This window comes from Oncorhynchus keta, chromosome 10, assembly GCF_023373465.1.
Source record: "Oncorhynchus keta strain PuntledgeMale-10-30-2019 chromosome 10, Oket_V2, whole genome shotgun sequence".
NCBI lineage: Eukaryota > Metazoa > Chordata > Actinopteri > Salmoniformes > Salmonidae > Oncorhynchus > Oncorhynchus keta.
In genome coordinates, this window is record NC_068430.1 from 2221970 (window position 1) to 2243602 (window position 21633).

The window sequence follows — 21633 nt, forward strand, 5'->3', positions numbered from 1 at the left end:
GAGATCGGGGAGGGCGATCGGGGAGGCAGAAGAGAGAGGGAGATCGGGGAGGGAGAAGAGAGAGGGAGATCGGGGAGGGAGAAGAGAGAGGGAGATCGGGGAGGGAGAAGAGAGAGGGAGATCGGGGAGGGAGAAGAGAGAGGGAGATCGGGGAGGGAGAAGAGAGAGGGAGATCGGGGAGGGAGAAGAGAGAGGGAGATCGGGGAGGGAGAAGAGAGAGGGAGATCCGGGAGGGAGAAGAGAGAGGGAGATCGGGGAGGGAGATCGGGGAGGGAGAAGAGAAAGGGAGATCGGGGAGGGAGAAGAGAAAGGGAGATCGGGGAGGGAGAAGAGAGAGGGAGATCGGGGAGGCAGAAGAGAGAGGGAGATCGGTGAGGTAGATCGGGGAGGGAGAAGAGAGATGGAGATCGAGGAGGGAGAAGAGAGAGGGAGATCGGGGAGGGAGAAGAGAGAGGTAGATCGGGGAGGGAGAAGGGAGAGGGAGAACGGGGAGAGAGAAGGGAGAGGGAGATCGGGGAGGGAGAAACGAGAGGGAGATCGGGGATGGAGAAGAGAGAGGGAGATCGGGGAGGGAGATAGGGGAGGCAGAAGAGAGAGGGAGATCGGGGAGGGAGAAGAGAGAGGGAGATCCGGGAGGGAGATTGGGGAGGCAGAAGAGAGAGGGAGATCGGGGAGGGAGATCGGGGAGGCCGAAGAGAGAGGGAGATCGAGGAGGCCGAAGAGAGAGGGATATCGAGGAGGGAGAAGAGAGCGGGAGATCGAGGAGGGAGAAGAGAGAAGGAGATCGAGGAGGGAGAAGAGAGAGGGAGATCGAGGAGGGAGAAGAGACAGGGAGATGGAGGAGGGAGAAGAGACAGGGAGATCGAGGAGGGAGAAGAGAGAGGGAGATCGGGTAGGGAGAAGAGAGAGGGAGATCGGGGAGGGAGAAGAGAGAGGGAGATCAGGGAGGGAGAAGAGAGAGGGAGATCGGGGAGGGCGATCGGGGAGGCAGAAGAGAGAGGGAGATCGGGGAGGGAGAAGAGAGAGGGAGATCGGGGAGGGAGAAGAGAGAGGGAGATCGGGGAGGGAGAAGAGAGAGGGAGATCGGGGAGGGAGAAAAGAGAGGGAGATCGGGGAGGGAGAAAAGAGAGGGAGATCGGGGAGGGAGAAGACAGAGGGAGATCGGGGATGGAGAAGACAGAGGGAGATCGGGGAGGGAGATCGAGGAGGCAGAAGAGAGAGGGAGATCGGGGAGGGAGATCGGGGAGGGAGAAGAGAGAGGGAGATCGAGGAGGGAGAAGAGAGAGGGAGATCGAGGAGGGAGAAGAGAGGGAGATCGGGAGGGAGAAAAGAGAGGGAGATCGGGGAGGGAGAAGAGAGAGGGAGATCGGGGAGGGAGAAAAGAGAGGGAGATCGGGGAGGGAGAAGAGAGAGGGAGATCGGGGAGGGAGAAGAGAGAGGGAGATCGAGGAGGGAGAAGAGAGAGGGAGATCGAGGAGGGAGAAGAGAGAGGGAGATCGAGGAGGGAGAAGAGAGAGGGAGATCGATATGACTTCAGAAAGCAGAAAAATAACCATTAGAAACCAGCAGAAGACTTTGACAAAGATCCATCAGTCTCTTGTTCTGGCCCTTTAATGATAGGAATTCATTTGTGAGATACACCCACATTTCCTGCTTCATTATTTCAGGTGTAATTGTATGTTTCGTTCATGGAATAAATTACCCTGCTTCGCAGGCGATCTTAAAGATCAAATGTTTGGTGGCTCTTTATGCTTAGTGTTTGTTTGTGTGTGTCTGTTCTGCGTGTGTGGCACTAAGCTGACGTGGTGAATAGACAAGCGTGTTTCACCTGGAATTTCCAGTTGAACAAAAAGTAGAGCCGTCATAAATGGTCAATTCAAACCAATCGGGTTTCAACAGGGAGACAGTTTTCTAATTGACTGGTTAGGGGGGTTGTTTACAAGGTTTCAACAGGGAGACAGTTTTCTAATTGACTGGTTAAGGGGGTTGTTAACAAGGTTTCAACAGGGAGACAGTTTTCTAATTGACTGGTTAGGGGGGTTGTTTACAAGGTTTCAAAAGGGAGACTGTTTTCTAATTGACTGGTTAGGGGGGTTGTTTACAAGGTTTCAACAGGGAGACTGTTTTCTAATTGACTGGTTAGGGGGGTTGTTTACAAGGTTTCAACAGGGAGACTGTTTTCTAATTGACTGGTTAGGGGGGTTGTTTACAAGGTTTCAACAGGGAGACTGTTTTCTAATTGACTGGTTAGGGGGGTTGTTTACAAGGTTTCAACAGGGAGACTGTTTTCTAATTGACTGGTTAGGGGGGTTGTTTACAAGGTTTCAACAGGGAGACTGTTTTCTAATTGACTGGTTAGGGGGGTTGTTTACAAGGTTTCAACAGGGAGACTGTTTTCTAATTGACTGGTTAGGGGGGTTGTTTACAAGGTTTCAACAGGGAGACTGTTTTCTAATTGACCGGTTAGGGGGGTTGTTAACAAGGTTTCCACTGAATTTGTGACTTGATTTTATTAGAAACAGGTGACTTTAAAACTAAAACAACACAGCAGCCTGAAACTCTCCTGATTGGTGTTTCATTCATCCATCAATTCATCAGATGTTTATGGTAAAACAACTGGACAGCCCATTCACTCATTAACACCTGACATTTGCATGGAGTCCTGGGATCCATATACACTATAAAACACCTCATCCACAATATACAGGTAAACAATATACTGTAAGATAAGTGAGTCATTAAAGGGTCATAGGAGAAGTACAACAAACTTCTTCCATTGAACTGTGTCTCTTATCTAGAAGAGGTTCGGCTTCCATTGAACTGATTCTGTACATTAACACTACAATAATCAGGCAAGTACACAGAGAGGATCTACAAGTACACAGAGAGGATCTACAAGTACACAGAGAGGGTTCTACAAGTACACAGAGAGGATTCTACAAGTACACAGAGAGGATCTACAAGTACACAGAGAGGATCTACAAGTACACAGAGAGGATTCTACAAGTACACAGAGAGGATCTACAAGTACACAGAGAGGGTTCTACAAGTACACAGAGAGGATTCTACAAGTACACAGAGAGGATCTACAAGTACACAGAGAGGATTCTACAAGTACAAAGAGAGGATCTACAAGTACACAGAGAGGATCTACAAGTACACAGAGAGGATCTACAAGTACACAGAGAGGATTCTACAAGTACACAGAGAGGATCTACAAGTACACAGAGAGGATCTACAAGTACACAGAGAGGATCTACAAGCACACAGAGAGGATCTACAAGCACACAGAGAGGGTTCTACAAGTCCACAGACAGGGTTCTACAAGTCCACAGAGAGGGTTCTACAAGTCCACAGAGAGGGTTCTACAAGTCCACAGACAGGGTTCTTCAAGTCCACAGAGAGGGTTCTACAAGTCCACCGAGAGGGTTCTTCAAGTCCACAGAGAGGATCTACAAGTCCACAGGTAGGATCTACAAGTCCACAGAGAGGATCTACAAGTCCACAGAGAGGATCTACAAGTCCACAGAGTGGATCTACAAGTCCACAGAGAGGATCTACAAGTCCACAGAGAGGATCTACAAGTCCACAGAGAGGGTTGTACAAGTCCACAGAAAGGGTTGTACAAGTGCCTTCCCCTACAAATATTGATTGTGTACCAAACATTAGGAACACCATTTGTACACTCAGTCTATGTCAAGGAAAGATCATGTGTTCTTAATGTTTTGTACACTCAGTGTCCGTGCCATTTGTAGACATAAACACCTGCCCTGAAAATGTCAATACACGGCCCTGGAAATTCTCCTGAAGTGTCCTATTATGCTTTAGAAGTGACCTAGAAGTGTTTAACTCGTTCCATGGAACTTTCCTGCCTCACCTGACAGTAGAGGAGGTGAGAGACCGCCCTTTCTGGGAAAATAACTGAATTTAGTCTCCTCCCCAAAAGCTTAAAATAGGAGCACACACACTCTTCTCTCACACACACAAAGTTTTGTCATAGGATAGTTGGTCGCTGTGCTGAAAATCTTCCAGAACCTGTAAGTAAAATATTGTCTCTCATTGATAATGATAAAAGTGAAAAGGTTTGTCTATATCTGATAACTATGGATGTTATAAATGTGTCTGATATTTTTCAAGGTATTTTTTGATTCATGGCTTATCAGAAAAACCTGACAGCCTGTTGATTTAAGATACGTTATCACATTAGATATGTTTACATAGTGCCAGTGATGAAGTCACTGAGTCTAATTTAATTTAACATCTTAATGTCTTTTGCAGGTTCCTGACCTACGCTCCTAAGCACAGATCTAGGATCAGCTCATCCTCATCAAATCCAAACCAGGACCTTATTAAACCAAAAGGGGAACACTAACCTCAGACCAGCGATTAAACCCCACGTCTTCCTGCCAAGACACTCTGGACTCCAGCCGTCCATCCATCCATCCATCCATCCATCCATCCATCCATCCATCCATCCATCCATCCATCCATCCAGCCATCCATCCATCCAGCCGTCCATCCATCCATCCATCCATCCAGCCGTCCATCCATCCATCCGTCCGTCCATCCATCCATCCACACTCCAGCCAGCCAGCCATGGGTCTGATGGGCGAGGACATGGAGTGCTGTGTCTGCCTCCAGCCCTACTCTCGCAGGGAGAAGATCCCTCGGATGCTCCACTGTAAGCACACATTCTGTGGGCTGTGCTTGCAGGCGATGTCCAGGCTCCAAAGCGGCCTACTGACAGTCTGCTGCCCCCTGTGCCGTTGGATCACCTGCACCGAGCCCAGCCTCACCCTGCCGGGGTCGCTGTGGGTTAACACTGAGATCTGGGACCAGATACTAGACAGACAACAGGAAGAGGAGGAGGAGGAAGAGGAGGAAGAGTGGAAGGGAGCTAACAGACAGACTCGGACCACTACACAGTACAGATGGTGAGTACCCCAGGCAAAGGTGGATGGATTGATAGACAGATTTAGAAACCTGGAGAAACCTTCCTCTGTTCTCTGATCTTCCTAACATTTAGTTCTGTATCTTTTGTTCTCTCTCTCTCTCTCTCTCTCTCTCTCTCTCTCTCTCTCTCTCTCTCTCTCTCTCTCTCTCTCTCTCTCTGTTTATTTCCCCCTTCTCTCCTGTCCTCTAGTTCTCCATCAAGGCATTGTGGCCTGAGGCTCAAACTGCAGAATTTCCTGAGGAGGATGAAGCACAAGGTACTGTAGACCGAGAAGACGAAGAGCAGAGAAAAAGAAGACTGGATTTTCCCATTTCAGAGCAGGAGAGACTTATTGAGTAATGAAGCTAATTCATAAAACAGGACCGACCGGTGATTTTCCATAATGAAGCAAGATTGAACCAATTATTCATATGCTTTGTGTTTGATTGACTTTGGGAATGTGTAATGTTCTCAGTCGACTTACCTGGTAAAATAAGGGTTAAATTATAATATTAATAATAAAGGATGGATAGGTGGAGGAAATAAAAAATAAGATATTAAATGGATTGAGGAAGAAAGAAAGATAAAGGAAGTTATGAATAGACAGACAGACAGACAGACAGACAGACAGACAGACAGACAGACAGACAGACAGACAGACAGACAGACAGACAGACAGACAGACAGACAGATAGATAGATAGATAGATAGATAGATAGATAGATAGATAGATAGATAGATAGATAGATAGATAGATAGATAGATAGATAGATAGATAGATAGATAGTGTACATTGTTAAAACACTGTATATATATATATATATATATAATATGACATTTGTAATGTCTTTATTGTTTTAAACCTTCTGTATATGTGTAATGTTTACGGTTCATTTTTATTGTTTATTTCACTTTATATATTCACTTTATATATTATCTACCTCACTTGCATTGGCAATGTTAACACATGTTTCCCATGCCAATAAATCCCCTTGAATTGAATTGAATTGATAGAGGGGTGAAGGTTAGAGACTGTGTGCTGTACAATGTGTGCTGTGGACAATACAATATGCTGTGAACAATGTTTATAATAATGTTTAATGATTTGATAAAAGGTGTATTACTGCGTGAAGGGAAGTGGAGGTTTAGTATTTATTATGACATCATTTTAGAACAGCTTTAATGTTGCAGATTGTTTCTTTTATCAATGTAATTGTCTGCATCATTTCCAGTCCCCCAAACCAGGGATGTTGGATTAGTTTATCCTCATTGTACATAAATGTTATACATTTATGCAGCATGTTCGGGGAAATAACTTTGCAGGTTAGGAGAATGAGGTTAAGGTTAGGAAAAGGCTTAGGGTTAGCTCTCCTAACCAGCTACGAAAGTCATTTCAGGTCGTAGCGGTACCGGGTTTTTAGGAAGTCCTCCTACTACTTTTAATCAGGGCCCCATCCACCCTGTTATCTAATCTAACCCCCATACATACCATTCCTTATATAGTATACTACTTTTAGTCAGGGCCGTCCTCCATCCACCCTGTTATCTAATCTAACCCCCATACATACCATTCCTTATATAGTATACTACTTTTAATCAGGGCCCCATCCACCCTGTTATCTAATCTAACCCCCATACATACCATTCCTTATATAGTATACTACTTTTAGTCAGGGCTCCATCCACCCTGTTATCTAATCTAACCCCCATACATACCATTCCTTATATAGTATACTACTTTTAATCAGGGCCCCATCCACCCTGTTATCTAATCTAACCCCCATACATACCATTCCTTATATAGTATACTACTTTTAGTCAGGGCCGTCCTCCATCCACCCTGTTATCTAATCTAACCCCCATACATACCATTCCTTATATAGTATACTACTTTTAATCAGGGCCCCATCCACCCTGTTATCTAATCTAACCCCCATACATACCATTCCTTATATAGTATACTACTTTTAGTCAGGGCTCCATCCACCCTGTTATCTAATCTAACCCCCATACATACCATTCCTTATATAGTATACTACTTTTAGTCAGGGCTCCATCCACCCTGTTATCTAATCTAACCCCCATGCATACCATTCCTTATATAGTATACTACTTTTAGTCAGGGCTCCATCCACCCTGTTATCTAATCTAACCCCCATACATACCATTCCTTATATAGTATACTACTTTTAGTCAGGGCTCCATCCACCCTGTTATCTAATCTAACCCCCATACATACCATTCCTTATATAGTATACTACTTTTAGTCAGGGCCCCATCCACCCTGTTATCTAATCTAACCCCCATACATACCATTCCTTATATAGTATACTACTTTTAGTCAGGGCCCCATCCACCCTGTTATCTAATCTAACCCCCATACATACCATTCCTTATATAGTATACTACTTTTAGTCAGGGCTCCATCCACCCTGTTATCTAATCTAACCCCCATACATACCATTCCTTATATAGTATACTACTTTTAGTCAGGGCCCCATCCACCCTGTTATCTAATCTAACCACATACATACCATTCCTTATATAGTATACTACTTTTAGTCAGGGCTCCATCCACCCTGTTATCTAATCTAACCCCCATACATACCATTCCTTATATAGTATACTACTTTTAGTCAGGGCTCCATCCACCCTGTTATCTAATCTAACCCCCATACATACCATTCCTTATATAGTATACTACTTTTAGTCAGGGCTCCATCCACCCTGTTATCTAATCTAACCCCCATTACATACCATTCCTTATATAGTATACTACTTTTAGTCAGGGCTCCATCCACCCTGTTATCTAATCTAACCCCCATACATACCATTCCTTATATAGTATACTACTTTTAGTCAGGGCTCCATCCACCCTGTTATCTAATCTAACCCCCATACATACCATTCCTTATATAGTATACTACTTTTAGTCAGGGCCCCATCCACCCTGTTATCTAATCTAACCCCCATACATACCATTCCTTATATAGTATACTACTTTTAGTCAGGGCTCCATCCACCCTGTTATCTAATCTAACCCCCATACATACCTGACACACCTGTTTCTTCCGTTAATGATTAACTACCATTTTTTCCTCTCGTAGTTGGAAAAGAGCAGTGGAGCTGTAGGTTAACAAATACATTATTATTTTATATGACTGTTTGGTAACACAGGGACTCTGTGCTAAATGGCACCCTTTTCCCTACATAGTGCACAACATTCATGGCAAAGGCTCTGGTCAAAAGTAGTGGACTACATATGGAATAGATCCAATTGGGACACAGCCAGGGACAATAGAGCTGCCTATTTCTCTGACAGACACCTTAAGGCTACAATTATCAAGAAAAGTTCAGAAAAACAAACCACAAAGGAGCCATAAAATAGACATATTAAACACAAAGATTATATATAGGTTCTATATAGACTGTTGTCTCCTCACTAGGGTCTATATAGACTGTTGTCTCCTCATTAGGGTCTATATAAACTGTTGTCTCCTCATTAAGGTCTATATAGACTGTTGTCTCCTCACTAGGGTCTATATAGACTGTTGTCTCCTCATTAGGGTCTATATAGACTGTTGTCTCCTCATTAAGGTCTATATAGAATGTTGTCTCCTCACTAGGGTCTATATAGACTGTTGTCTCCTCATTAGGGTCTATATAAACTGTTGTCTCCTCATTAAGGTCTATATAGACTGTTGTCTCCTCACTAGGGTCTAGATAGACTGTTGTCTCCTCATTACGGTCTATATAGACTATTGTCTCCTCACTAGGGTCTATATAGACTGTTGTCTCCTCACTAGGGTCTGTATAGACTGTTGTCTCCTCATTAGGGTCTATATAAACTGTTGTCTCCTCATTAAGGTCTATATAGACTGTTGTCTCCTCACTATGGTCTAGATAGACTGTTGTCTCCTCATTAGACCCTGTATAGACTGTTGTCTCCTAATTAGGGTCTATATAGATTGTTGTCTCCTCATTAGGGCCTATATAGACTGTTGTCTTCTGATTAAGGTCTATATAGACCGTTGTCTCCTCATTAAGGCCTATATAGACTGTTGTCTCCTCATTAGGGCCTATATAGACTGTTGTCTTCTCATTAAGGTCTATATAGACCGTTGTCTCCTCATTAAGGCCTATATAGATTGTTGTCTCCTCATTAGGGCCTATATAGACTGTTGTCTTCTCATTAAGGTATATATAGACCGTTGTCTCCTCATTAAGGCCTATATAGACTGTTGTCTCCTCATTAGGGCCTATATAGACTGTTGTCTCCTCATTAAGGTCTATATAGACCGTTGTCTCCTCATTAAGGCCTATATAGATTGTTGTCTCCTCATTAGGGCCTATATAGACTGTTGTCTTCTCATTAAGGTCTATATAGACTGTTGTCTCCTCATTAAGGCCTATATAGACTGTTGTCTCCTCATTAGGGCCTATATAGACTGTTGTCTTCTCATTAAGGTCTATATAGACTGTTGTCTCCTCATTAAGGTCTATATAGACTGTTGTCTCCTCATCAGGGTCTATATAGGACTGTTGTCTCCTCATTAGGGCCTATATAGACTGTTGTCTTCTCATTAAGGCCTATATAGACCGTTGTCTCCTCATTAAGGTCTATATAGACTGTTGTCTCCTCATTAGGGCCTATATAGACTGTTGTCTTCTCATTAAGGTCTATATAGACTGTTGTCTCCTCATTAAGGTCTATATAGACTGTTGTCTCCTCATCAGGGTCTATATAGGACTGTTGTCTCCTCATTAGGGCCTATATAGACTGTTGTCTTCTCATTAAGGCCTATATAGACCGTTGTCTCCTCATTAGGGTCTATATAGACTGTTGTCTCCTCATTAGGGTCTATATAGACTGTTGTCTCCTCACTAGGGTCTATATAGACTGTTGTCTCCTCATTAGGGTCTATATAGACTGTTGTCTCCTCATTAGGGTCTATATAGACCGTTGTCTCCTCATTAGGGTCTATATAGACTGTTGTCTCCTCATTAGGGTCTATATAGACTGTTGTCTCCTCACTAGGGTCTATATAGACTGTTGTCTCCTCACTAGGGTCTATATAGACTGTTGTCTCCTCATTAGGGTCTATATAGACTGTTGTCTCCTCATTAGGGTCTATATAGACTGTTGTCTCCTCATTATGCAGTGCTTTCAGAAAGTGTTCTGTTACGCTACAGCTTTATTTATTTATTATTCTAAAGTGGATTAAATTTATGTTTTTAATCAATCAACACTTAATACCAAACAATGACATATCGAAAACAGGTTTTTCGTTTTTTTTTGCAAAATAAAAAATAAATACCTTATTTACATAAGTATGCAGTATTACATAAGTATTCCTTCGTGGTTGAAGTATGAGTCTCCAACTTCAGAGATTTTTGTAGTCGTTCCAATCATTCGCAGCAGCGAACTGGAAGGAAAGGCGGCCAAAGGAAGAATTGGCTTTGGGGGTGACCAGAGAGATATACCTGCTAGAGTGCGTGCTACAAGTGGGTGCTGCTATGGTGACCAGTGAGCTGAGATAAGGTGGGGCTTTACCAAGCAGAGACTTATAGATGACCTGGAGTCAGTGGGTTTGTTGAAGAGTATGAAGTGAGGGCCAACCAATGAGAGCGTACAGGTCGCAGTGGTGGGTAGTATATGGGGCTTTGGTGACAAAACGGATGGCACTGTGATAGACTGCATCCAATTTGTAGGACTGCTGGGGTGTTAAGCATATCCCAGTTTAGGTCACCTAACAGAATGAACTCTGAAGATAGATGGGGGTGCAATCAATTCACATATGGTGTCCAGGGCACAGCTGGGAGCTGAGGGGGGTCTATAACGGGCAGCAACAGTGAGAGATTTATTTCTGGAGAGATTAATTTTTAAAAGTAGAAGCTCGTACTGTTTGGGCGTAGACCTGGAAAGTATAACAGAACTTTGCAAGCTATCTCTGCAATCGATTGCAACTCCTCCCCCTTTGGCAGTTCTATCTTGACTGAAAATGTTGTAGTTGGGTTTGGAAATCTCCGAATTTTTGGTGGCCTTCCTAAGCCAGGATTCAGACACGGCAAGGACATCAGGGTGAGTAAAACAAACTTAGGGAGGAGGCTTCTGATGTTAACATGCTTGAAACAGACACAGACACAGGCTTTTTCGATTACAGAAGCCAACAAATGAGAGTGCCTGGGGACACGCAGGGCCTGGGTTAACCTCCACATCACCCGAGGAACAGAGGAGGAGTAGGATGAGGGTAAGGCTAAAGGCTAGAAAAATTGGTTGTCTAGTGCGTTAGGGACAGAGAGTAAAAGGAGCAGTAGTCACTCGGATAGCAGCTCCCTGTGATGTCCCAGAGCTTGGAATCCTGGGATGCGGAGAGAAAATAGGTCCGGTATGCTCAGTTTTGAGTTGTACAAACTGGCGAGAGCTTTCTGAGCTAAAGGTTAGCTGATGACCGCTAGCAGTGGTTAGCTGACTACTAGCTAGTAGCTAGTGAACTGGCTAGAATCTGTCGGGGGATTCTGCTTCCAAGGTAAATAAAAAAATACTTCAGAAAAAACAGATCCACACCACATTGGGTGAGGCGGGGTGCAGGAGAGTTTTTTTTGAAGTTGAGGTTATGAAAAACACGTAAAAAAAAGTTATGCGAAGAAAAATATGTAAAAAGATACATACATGACAAGACGAAGGACAAAGACGTCTGTCTGCCTTCTTGAATCTCAATATAAAGGTCAGTTGACAGTACATGTCAGAACAAAAATCAAGCCTTGAAGTCGAAGGAATTGTCCGTAGATCTCCGAGACAGGATTGTGTCGAGGCACAGATCTGGGGAAGGGTACCAAAAAATGTCTGCTGTATTCAAGGTTCACCAAGAACACAGTGGCCTCCATCATTCTTAAATGGAAGAAGTTTGGAACCACCAAGAATCTTCCTGGAGCTGGCCACCAGGCCAAACCGAGCAATCGGGGGGAGGACCTTGGTCATGGAGGTGACCAAGAACCCAATGGTCACTGACAGAGCTCCAGAGTTCCTCTGTGGATATGGGAGAACCTTCCAGATGGACAACCATCTCTGCAGCACTCCACCAAATCAGGCCTTCATGGTAGAGTGACCAGACAGAAGCCGCTCCTCAGTAAAAAGGCGCATAACAGCCCGCTTGGAGTTTGCCAAAAGGCATCTAAAGGACTCTTAGACCATGAGGAACAAGATTCTCTGGTCTGATGAAACCAAGATTGAACTCTTTGGCCTAAATGCCAAGCGTCACGCCCTACGGTAAAGCATGGTGGTGGCAGTATCATGCTGTTGGGATGTTTTTCAGCAGCAGGGACTGGGAGACAAGTCAGGATCAAGGGAAAGATGAACGGAGCAAAGTACAGAGAGATCTTTGATGAAAACCTGGTCCAGAGCGATCAGGACCTCAGACTGCGGTGAAGATTCACCTTCTAACAGGACAAGGACCCTAAGCACACAGCCAAGACAACACAGGAGTGGCTTTTGGACAAGTCTCTGAATGTCCTTGAGTGGCCCAGCCAGAGCCTGGAATGAAGTCGATAGAACATCTCTGGAGAGAAAAAAGCTGTGCAGCAACATTCCTTATCAACCTGACAGAACTTGAGAGGATCTGCAGAGAAGAATGGGAGAAACTCCCCAAACACAGGTATGCAAATCTTGTAGAGTCATAGCCAACAAGACTCGAGGCTGTAATCACTGCCAAAGATACTACAACAAAGTAGTGATCAAAGGCTCTGAATGCTTATGATATTGTGAAATTTCCAGTTTTTATTTGTAATACATTTGCAAAAAAAATTCATAAATCCTGATTTTGCTTTGTCATTATGGAGAATTGTGTGTAGATGGGTGAGCATATTATATTTAATCCATTTTAGGACAAGGCTGTAATGTAACAAAATGTGGAAAAAGTCAATTGGTCTGAATAATTTCTGAATGCACTCTATAGACTGTTGTCTCCTCATTCGGGCCTATATAGACTGCTGTCTCCTCACTAGGGCCTATATAGACTGTTGTCTCCTCACTAGGGCCTATATAGACTGCTGTCTCCTCACTAGGGCCTATATAGACTGTTGTCTCCTCATTCGGGCCTATATAGGACTGTTGTCTCCTCACTATGGTCTAGATAGACTGTTGTCTCCTCACTAGGGTCTATATAGACTGTTGTCTCCTCACTAGGGTCTATATAGACTGTTGTCTCCTCACTAGGGCCTATATAGACTGTTGTCTCCTCATTAAGGTCTATATAGACTGTTGTCTCCTCACTAGGGCCTATATAGACTGCTGTCTCCTCATTAAGGTCTGTATAGACTGTTGCGTTGTTGCTATACTGGTCAGCTAAGTGGATATCTAAACATATTGGTCTCTAAATCCCTGCCTCAGCACAGTAAGGAAAACTCACTGAACTGATTGGCTCATGGGTTGACTGACTGGCAACGAACACAACCCAAGACGTGTCAACTCATATCACCATCTGTCTGAAATGGCATCCCTGTACAGTATGCTGCACTAGCTGGGCCCTGGTCTAAAGTAGTTTACTATATACTGCACTAGCTGGGCCCTGGTCTAAAGTAGTTTACTATATACTGCACTAGCTGGGCCCTGGTCTAAAGTAGTATACTATATACTGTACTAGCCGGGCCCTGGTCTAAAGTAGTATACTATATACTGCACTAGCTGGGCCCTGGTCTAAAGTAGTATACTATATACTGCACTAGCCGGGCCCTGGTCTAAAGTAGTATACTATACACTGCACTAGCTGGGCCCTGGTCTAAAGTAGAATACTATATACTGTACTAGCCGGGCCCTGGTCTAAAGTAGTATACTATACACTGCACTAGCTGGGCCCTGGTCTAAAGTAGAATACTATATACTGTACTAGCCGGGCCCTGGTCTAAAGTAGTATACTATATACTGTACTAGCTTGGCCCTGGTCTAAAGTACTATACCATATACTGTAGTAGCCGGTCCCTGATCTAAAGTACTATACTATATACTGTACTAGCTTGGCCCTGGTCTAAAGTACTATTCTATATATTGTACTAGCTTGGCCCTTGTCAAAAGTACTATTCTCTATACTGTACTAGCTTGGCCCTTGTCAAATAAACGCTTGTCTAGGGGTTTTTGTAGATTTATGGGGTTCTGTTCAGTTTAGGTGTCTAGGTAAGTCTATGGTTGCCTAGATTGGTTCTCAGTCCGAGGCAGGTGTTTTTCGTTGTCTCTGATTGGGAGCCATATTTAGGCAGCCATATAGCCTCTCGTTCCCAGGAAGAAAGCCGTGACAGGGCGGCAGTGTATTCTAGTGTTTAGAGCATTGGACTAGTAACCGAAAGGTTGCAAGATTGTATCCCCGAGCTGACAAGGTAAAAATCTGTCATTCTGCTCCTGAACAAGGCAGTTAACCCACTGTTCCTAGACCATCATTGAAAATCATAATTTGTTCTGAACTGACTTGCATCGTTAAATAAAACAATAACTCACAGCAGGAAATTAATCACAGAATCATTCCCCGAACATGCTGCATAAATTCTCCTAACCTCCTCCGAAAAAGTCAATTTTGGTCGTATCTTTGTCAAAGTGATGTTTTTATGGAATCTCATATGCAAGAATTCATACAGGGTTCTCTGAGACATGATTAGACAGAGAGTGATACACCCTTTTATCAAATCATTAAACATCTATTATAAACATTGTTCACAGCATATTGTATACAGACACACATTGTACAGCACACAGTCTCTAACCTTAACCCATCTATCTGTCTGTCTGTCTGTCTGTCTGTCTGTCTGTCTGTCTGTCTGTCTGTCTGTCTGTCTGTCTGTCTGTCTGTCTGTCTGTCTGTCCGTCCTTACGTCCGTCCATCTATTCATAACTTTACCTTTATCTTTCTTTCTTCCTCAATCCATTTAATATCTTATTTTTTATTTCCTCCACCTATCCATCCTTTATTATTAATATTATAATTTAACCCTTATTTTACCAGGTAAGTCGACTGAGAACATTACACATTCCCAAAGTCAATCAAACACAAAGCATATGAATAATTGGTTCAATCTTGCTTCATTATGGAAAATCACCGGTCGGTCCTGTTTTGTGAATTAGCTTCATTACTCAATGAGTATCTCCTGCTCTGAAATGGGAAAATCCAGGCTTCTTTTTCTCTGCTCTTCGTATTCTCGGTTTACAGTACATTGTGCTTCATCCTCCTCAGGAAATTCTGTAGTTTGAGCCTCAGGCCACAATGCCTTGATGGAGAACTAGAGGAGAGAAGGGGGAAATAAACAGGAGAGAGAGAGAGAGAGAGAGAGAGAGAGAGAGAGAGAGAGAGAGAGAGAGAGAGAGAGGGAGAGAGAGAGCAGAAATAGAGAACAAAAGAGACAGAACTAAATGTTAGGAAGATCAGAGAACAGAGGAGGGTTTCTCCAGGTTTCTAAATCTGTCTATCAATCCATCCACCTTTGCCTGGGGTACCCACCATCTGTACTGTGTGGTGGTCTGTGTCTGTCTGTTAGCTCCCTTCCACTCTTCCTCCTCCTCCTCTTCCTGTTGTCTGTTTAGTATCTGGTCCCAGATCTCAGTGTTAATCCACAGCGACCCCGGCAGGGTGAGGCTGGGCTTGGTGCAGGTGATCCAACGGCACAGGGGGCAGCAGACTGTCAGTAGGCCGCTTTGGAGCCTGGACATCGCCTGCAAGCACAGCCCACAGAATGTGTGCTTACAGTGGAGCATCCGAGGGATCTTCTCCCTGCGAGAGTAGGGCTGGAGGCAGACGCAGCACTCCATGTCCTCGCCCATCAGACCCATGGCTGGCTGGCTGGGGTGTGGATGGATGGATGGATGGACGGCTGGATGGATGGATGGATGGATGGACGGCTGGAGCGCAGAGGAATTCTGGAAGGAGTGTCAGTGTCTTGGCAGGAAGACATGGGGTTTAAACGCTGGTCTGAGGTTAGTGTTCCCCTTGTGGTTTAATAAGGTCCTGGTTTGGATTTGATGAGGATGAGCTGATCCTAGATCTGTGCTTAGGAGCGTAGGTCAGGAACCTGCAAAAGACATTAAGATGTTAAATTAAATTAGACTCAGTGACTTCATCACTGGCACTATGTAAACATATCTAATGTGATAACGTATCTTAAATCAACAGGCTGTCAGGTTTTTCTGATTAGACATGAAGACAAAAAATATCACACATATTTATAACATCCATCGTTATCAGATATAGACAAACCTTTTCACTTTTATCATTATCAATGAGAGACAATATTTTACTTACAGGTTCTGGAAGATTTTCAGCACAGCGACCAACTATCCTACGACGAAACTTTGTGTGTGTGAGAGAAGAGTGTGTGTGCTCCTATTTTAAGCTTTTGGGGAGGAGACTAAATTCAGTTATTATCCCAGAAAGGGCGGTCTTTCACCTCCTCTACTCTCAGGTGAGGCAGGAAAGTTCCATGGAACGAGTTAAACACTTCTAGGTCGCTTCAGGTGAATTGCCAGGGTTGCGTAGAGACATTTTCAGGGCAGGTGCTCATGTCTACAAATGGCACGTACACTGAGTGTACAAAACATTAAGAACACCTGCTCTTTCCATGACATTGACTGACCAGGTGAATCCAGGTGAAAGCTATGATCCCTTATTGATGTTACCTGTTAAATCCACTTCAGTCAGTGTAGATGAAGGGGAGGAGACGGGTTAAAGAAGGATTTTTAAACCTTGAGACAATTGAGGCGTGGATTGTGTATATGTGCCATTTAGAGGGTGAACGGGTAAGACAAAAGATGTAAGTGCCTTTGAATGGGATATGGCAGAATGTGCCAGGCACACCGGTTTGGGTCAAGAACTTCAAAACTGCTGCTGGGTTTTTCACGCTCAACAGTTTCCTGTGTGTGTCAAGAATGGTCCATCACCCAAAGGACATCCAATCAAATTGTATTTGTCACATGCGCGGAATACAACAGGTGTGGACCTCACAGTGAAATGCTGAATACAACAGGTGTGGAACTCACAGTGAAATGCAGAATACAACAGGTGTGGAACTCACAGTGAAATGCAGAATACAACAGGTGTGGACCTCACAGTGAAATGCAGAATACAACAGGTGTGGACCTCACAGTGAAATGCAGAATACAACAGGTGTGGACCTCACAGTGAAATGCAGAATACAACAGGTGTGGACCTCACAGTGAAATGCTGAATACAACAGGTGTGGACCTCACAGTGAAATGCAGAATACAACAGGTGTGGACCTCACAGTGAAATGCAGAATACAACAGGTGTGGACCTCACAGTGAAATGCTGAATACAACAGGTGTGGACCTCACAGTGAAATGCAGAATACAACAGGTGTGGACCTCACAGTGAAATGCAGAATACAACAGGTGTGGACCTCACAGTGAAATGCTTACTTACAAGCACTTAACCAACAGTGCAGTTTTAGGAAAAATAAGTGGTAAGTATAAAATAGATAGATAAAATAAATCAAATTAAAAGTTACAAATAATTAAAGAGCAGCAGTAAAATAACAATAGCTAGGGTATATAAAGGGAGGTACTGGTACAGAGTCAGTGTGCGGTGGCACCAGTTAGTCGAGGTAATTGAGGTCATATGTAGATGTAGGTAAAGTTAAAGTGACTATGCATAGATAATAAACAGAGAGTAGCAGCAATGTAAAAGAGGGGGGCAATGCAAATAGTCTGGGTAGCCATTTGATTAGAAGTTCAGGAGTCTTGTGTCTTGGTGTGTTTGGACCATGATAGGTTGTTGGTGATGTGGACACCAAGGAACTTGAAGCTCTCAACCTGCTCCATTACAGCCCCGTCGATGAGAATGGGGGCGTGCTCGTTCCTCCTTTTCCTGTAGTCCACAATCACCTTTGTCTTGATCACGTTGAGGGAGAGGTTGTTGTCCTGGCACCACACGGCCAGGTCTCTGACCTCCTCCCTGTAAGCTTTCTCATCGTTGTCGGTGATCAGACCTACCACTGTTGTGTCATCGGCAAACATAATGATGGTATTGGAGTAGTGCCTGGCTATGCAGTCATGAGTGAGGAGGGGACTGATCACGCACCCCTGAGGGGCCCCTGTGTTGAGGATCAGCGTGGCAGATGTGTTGTTACCTACCCTTACCACCTGGGGGCGGCCCGTCATGAAGTCCAGAATCCAGTTGCAGAGGGAGGTGTTTAGTCTCAGGGTCCTTTGAGGGCACTATGGTGTTGAAAGCTGAGCTGTAGTCAATGAATGTTCCTTTTGTCCAGGTGGGAAAGGGCAGTGTTGAGTGCAATAGAGATTGCATCATCTGTAGATCTGTTTGGGCGGTATGCAAATTGGAGTGGGTCTAGGGTTTCTGGGATAATGGTGTTGATGTGAGCCATGACCAGCCTTTCAAAGCACTTCAAATTACGAGCCCTTAACCAACAGTGTAGTTCGAGAAATAGAGTTAAGAAAATATTTACCAAATAAACGAAAGTAAAAAATAATAAAAAGTAACACCATAAAATAACAATAATGAGGGGTACCGGTACCGAGTCAGTGTGCAGGAGTACATGTTAGTCAAGGTAATGTGTAGATGTAGGTAGGGGTGAAGTGAGGATGCATAGATAATAACAGTGAGTAGCAGCAGTGGGGTGGGGGGGTAGAAGTCTTATGACTTTGGGGTAGAAGCTGTTAAGGAGCCTTTTGGTCCCAGACTTGGAGCTTACCGCTTGCCGTGGGGTAGCAGGGGAAACAGTCTATGACTTGGGTGACTGTAGTCTCTGTCAATTTTATGGGCTTTCCTCTGACATCGCCTATTATATAGGTCCTGGATGGCAGGAAGCTTGGCCCCAGTGATGTTCTGGGCCGTACACACTACCCTCTGTAACGCCTTACGGTTGGTCGGCTGCAGAGCAGTTGCCAGACCAGGCGGTGATGCAACCGGTGAAGATGCTCTCGATGGTGTAGCTGTAGAACTTTTTGAGGATCTGGGGACCCATGCCAAATCTTTTTAGTCTCTTAAGGGGGAAGAGGTTTTGTTGTGCCCTCTTCATGACTGTAACTCTTCAACATGAAACTCTCGACACGCTCTACTACAGCCCCGTCGTTGTGGCTACAGATGTGAGTGCTACGGGTCGGAGGTCATTTAGGCAAGTTACCTTCGTGTTCTTGGGCACAGGGACTATGGTGGTCTGCTTGAAACATGTTGGTGGTAAAGACTCCATCAGGGACAGGTTGAAAATGTCAGTGAAGACACTTACCAGTTGGTCAGCGCATGCTGGGAATACACATCCTGGTAAGAAAACTGGACACAACTGTGGGAAGCATTGGAGTGAACGTGGCCAAGCATCCCTGTGGAACGATGTCTAAACTGGACACAACTGTGGGAAGCATTGGAGTGAACGTGGCCAAGCATCCCTGTGGAACGATGTCTAAACTGGACACAACTGTGGGAAGCATTGGAGTGAACGTGGCCAAGCATCCCTGTGGAACGATGTCTAAACTGGACACAACTGTGGGAAGCATTGGAGCGAACGTGGCCAAGCATCCCTGTGGAACGATGTCTAAACTGGACACAACTGTGGGAAGCATTGGAGTGAACGTGGCCAAGCATCCCTGTGGAACGATGTCTAAACTGGACACAACTGTGGGAAGCATTGGAGTGAACGTGGCCAAGCATCCCTGTGGAACGATGTCTAAACTGGACACAACTGTGGGAAGCATTGGAGCGAACGTGGCCAAGCATCCCTGTGGAACCATTTCTAAACTGGACACAACTGTGGGAAGCATTGGAGTGAACGTGGCCAAGCATCCCTGTGGAACGATTTCTAAACTGGACACAACTGTGGGAAGCATTGGAGTGAACGTGGCCAAGCATCCCTGTGGAACGATGTCTAAACTGGACACAAATGTGGGAAGCATTGGAGTGAACGTGGCCAAGCATCCCTGTGGAACCATCTCCACACCTTGTAGAATCCAGCTTAATACTAGGAAGGTGTTCGTAACGTCTGGTGTCCTCAGTGTACATTCCGTTTAAAATGGATCAATCTTCATTGTAGGAGCATTTTCACTGGATGGGGGTTGAAACCTTGTTAACAACCCCTTCAATTAGAAAACAGTCTCCCTGTTGAAACCTTGTAAACAACCCCCCTAACCAGTCAATTAGAAAACAGTCTCCCTGTTGAAACCTTGTAAACAACCCCCCTAACCGGTCAATTAGAAAACTGTCTCCCTGTTGAAACCTTGTAAACAACCCCCCTAACCAGTCAATTAGAAAACAGTCTCCCTGTTGAAACCTTGTTAACAACCCCCCTAACCAGTCAATTAGAAAACAGTCTCCCTGTTGAAACCTTGTAAACAACCCCCTTAACCAGTCAATTAGAAAACAGTCTCCCTGTTGAAACCTTGTTAACAACCCCCCTAACCAGTCAATTAGAAAACAGTCTCCCTGTTGAAACCTTGTAAACAACCCCCTTAACCAGTCAATTAGAAAACAGTCTCCCTGTTGAAACCTTGTAAACAACCCCCCTAACCAGTCAATTAGAAAACAGTCTCCCTGTTGAAACCTTGTTAACAACCCCCCTAACCAGTCAATTAGAAAACAGTCTCCCTGTTGAAACCGGATTGCTGCACACTAAAACAACATGAGATAAATGATGAGTAATTCTGTTAGCCAGGGACGGTAACCAGCTCTACCGTCAGCCCTGTTTGTCCCAAATGGAACACTATTCCCTACATAGTGCACTACTTTAAAGGCAAAGGCTCTGGTCAAAAGCAGTGGAATACATATGGAATAGGGATCCAATTGGGACACACACAGGGACAATAGAGCTGCCTATTTCTCTGACAGACACCTTAAGGCTACAATTATCAAGAAAAGTTAAGAAAAACAAACCGAATAGGAGCCATAAAATAGACATATTAAACACAAAGATTATATATAGGTTCTATATAGACTGTTGTCTCCTCATTAGGGTCTATAAAGACTGTTGTCTCCTCATTAGGGTCTATATAGACTGTTGTCTCCTCATTAGGGTCTATATAGACTGTTGTCTCCTCACTAGGGTCTATATAGACTGTTGTCTCCTCATTAGGGTCTATATAGGTCTACTAGGTCCATATTTCTCTATTTAATGGTCCTCATTCACCAACCTACTCACAGTGTCTACTAGGTCCATATTTCTCTGTTTAATGGTCCTCATTCACCAACCTACTCACAGTGTCTACTAGAGTCCGACAGAGACAGGCAGACAGAACAGGCAGACAGAGACAGGCAGACAGAACAGGCAGACAGAACAGGCAGGCAGAGACAGGCAGACAGAACAGGCAGACAGAACAGGCAGACAGAGACAGGCAGACAGAAGAGTCAGACAGAACAGGCAGACAGAACAGGCAGACAGAACAGGCAGACAGAGTCAGACAGACAGTCAGACAGAACATGCAGACAGAACAGGCAGACAGAACAGGAAGACAGAGTCAGACAGACAGAGGCAGACAGACAGAACAGGCAGACAGAACAGGCAGACAGAGACAGGCAGACAGAACAGGCAGGCAGAACAGGCAGGCAGAGTCAGACAGACAGAGTCAGACAGAACAGGCTGACAGAGAAACTGTCACGTCTGCTCCCACTCTTCCCTTCCCCTGGCGCTTGAGGGCTCCAGATTACCCTGCATCACTCACACCTGCCTTCCCTGGTCACCAGCATCAGTGTTATTGGACTCAC

The 21633-nt window shown here is 44.4% G+C and overlaps 1 protein-coding gene and 1 long non-coding RNA gene across 2 annotated transcripts; one reads left to right on the plus strand and one right to left on the minus strand.

Moving 5' to 3' along the window:
- The first annotated feature begins 3984 nt into the window (after nucleotides 1-3984).
- Nucleotides 3985-6065, plus strand: LOC118379569 (E3 ubiquitin-protein ligase RNF186-like). The gene is made up of 3 exons (XM_035766585.2): nucleotides 3985-4037; nucleotides 4279-4934; nucleotides 5144-6065. Exons 2-3 carry the CDS (start codon nucleotides 4597-4599, stop codon nucleotides 5217-5219), a joined length of 414 nt encoding a protein of 137 aa, XP_035622478.2. The 5' UTR covers nucleotides 3985-4037; nucleotides 4279-4596; the 3' UTR covers nucleotides 5220-6065.
- Nucleotides 6066-12709: 6644 nt separating this feature from the next.
- On the minus strand, nucleotides 12710-16270 carry LOC118379568 (uncharacterized). The gene is made up of 3 exons (XR_008143576.1): nucleotides 16213-16270; nucleotides 15415-15982; nucleotides 12710-15196 (listed from the first exon to the last, which is right to left on the minus strand). It is a non-coding gene; the product is annotated as an uncharacterized LOC118379568 (long non-coding RNA).
- Nucleotides 16271-21633: the final 5363 nt, after the last annotated feature.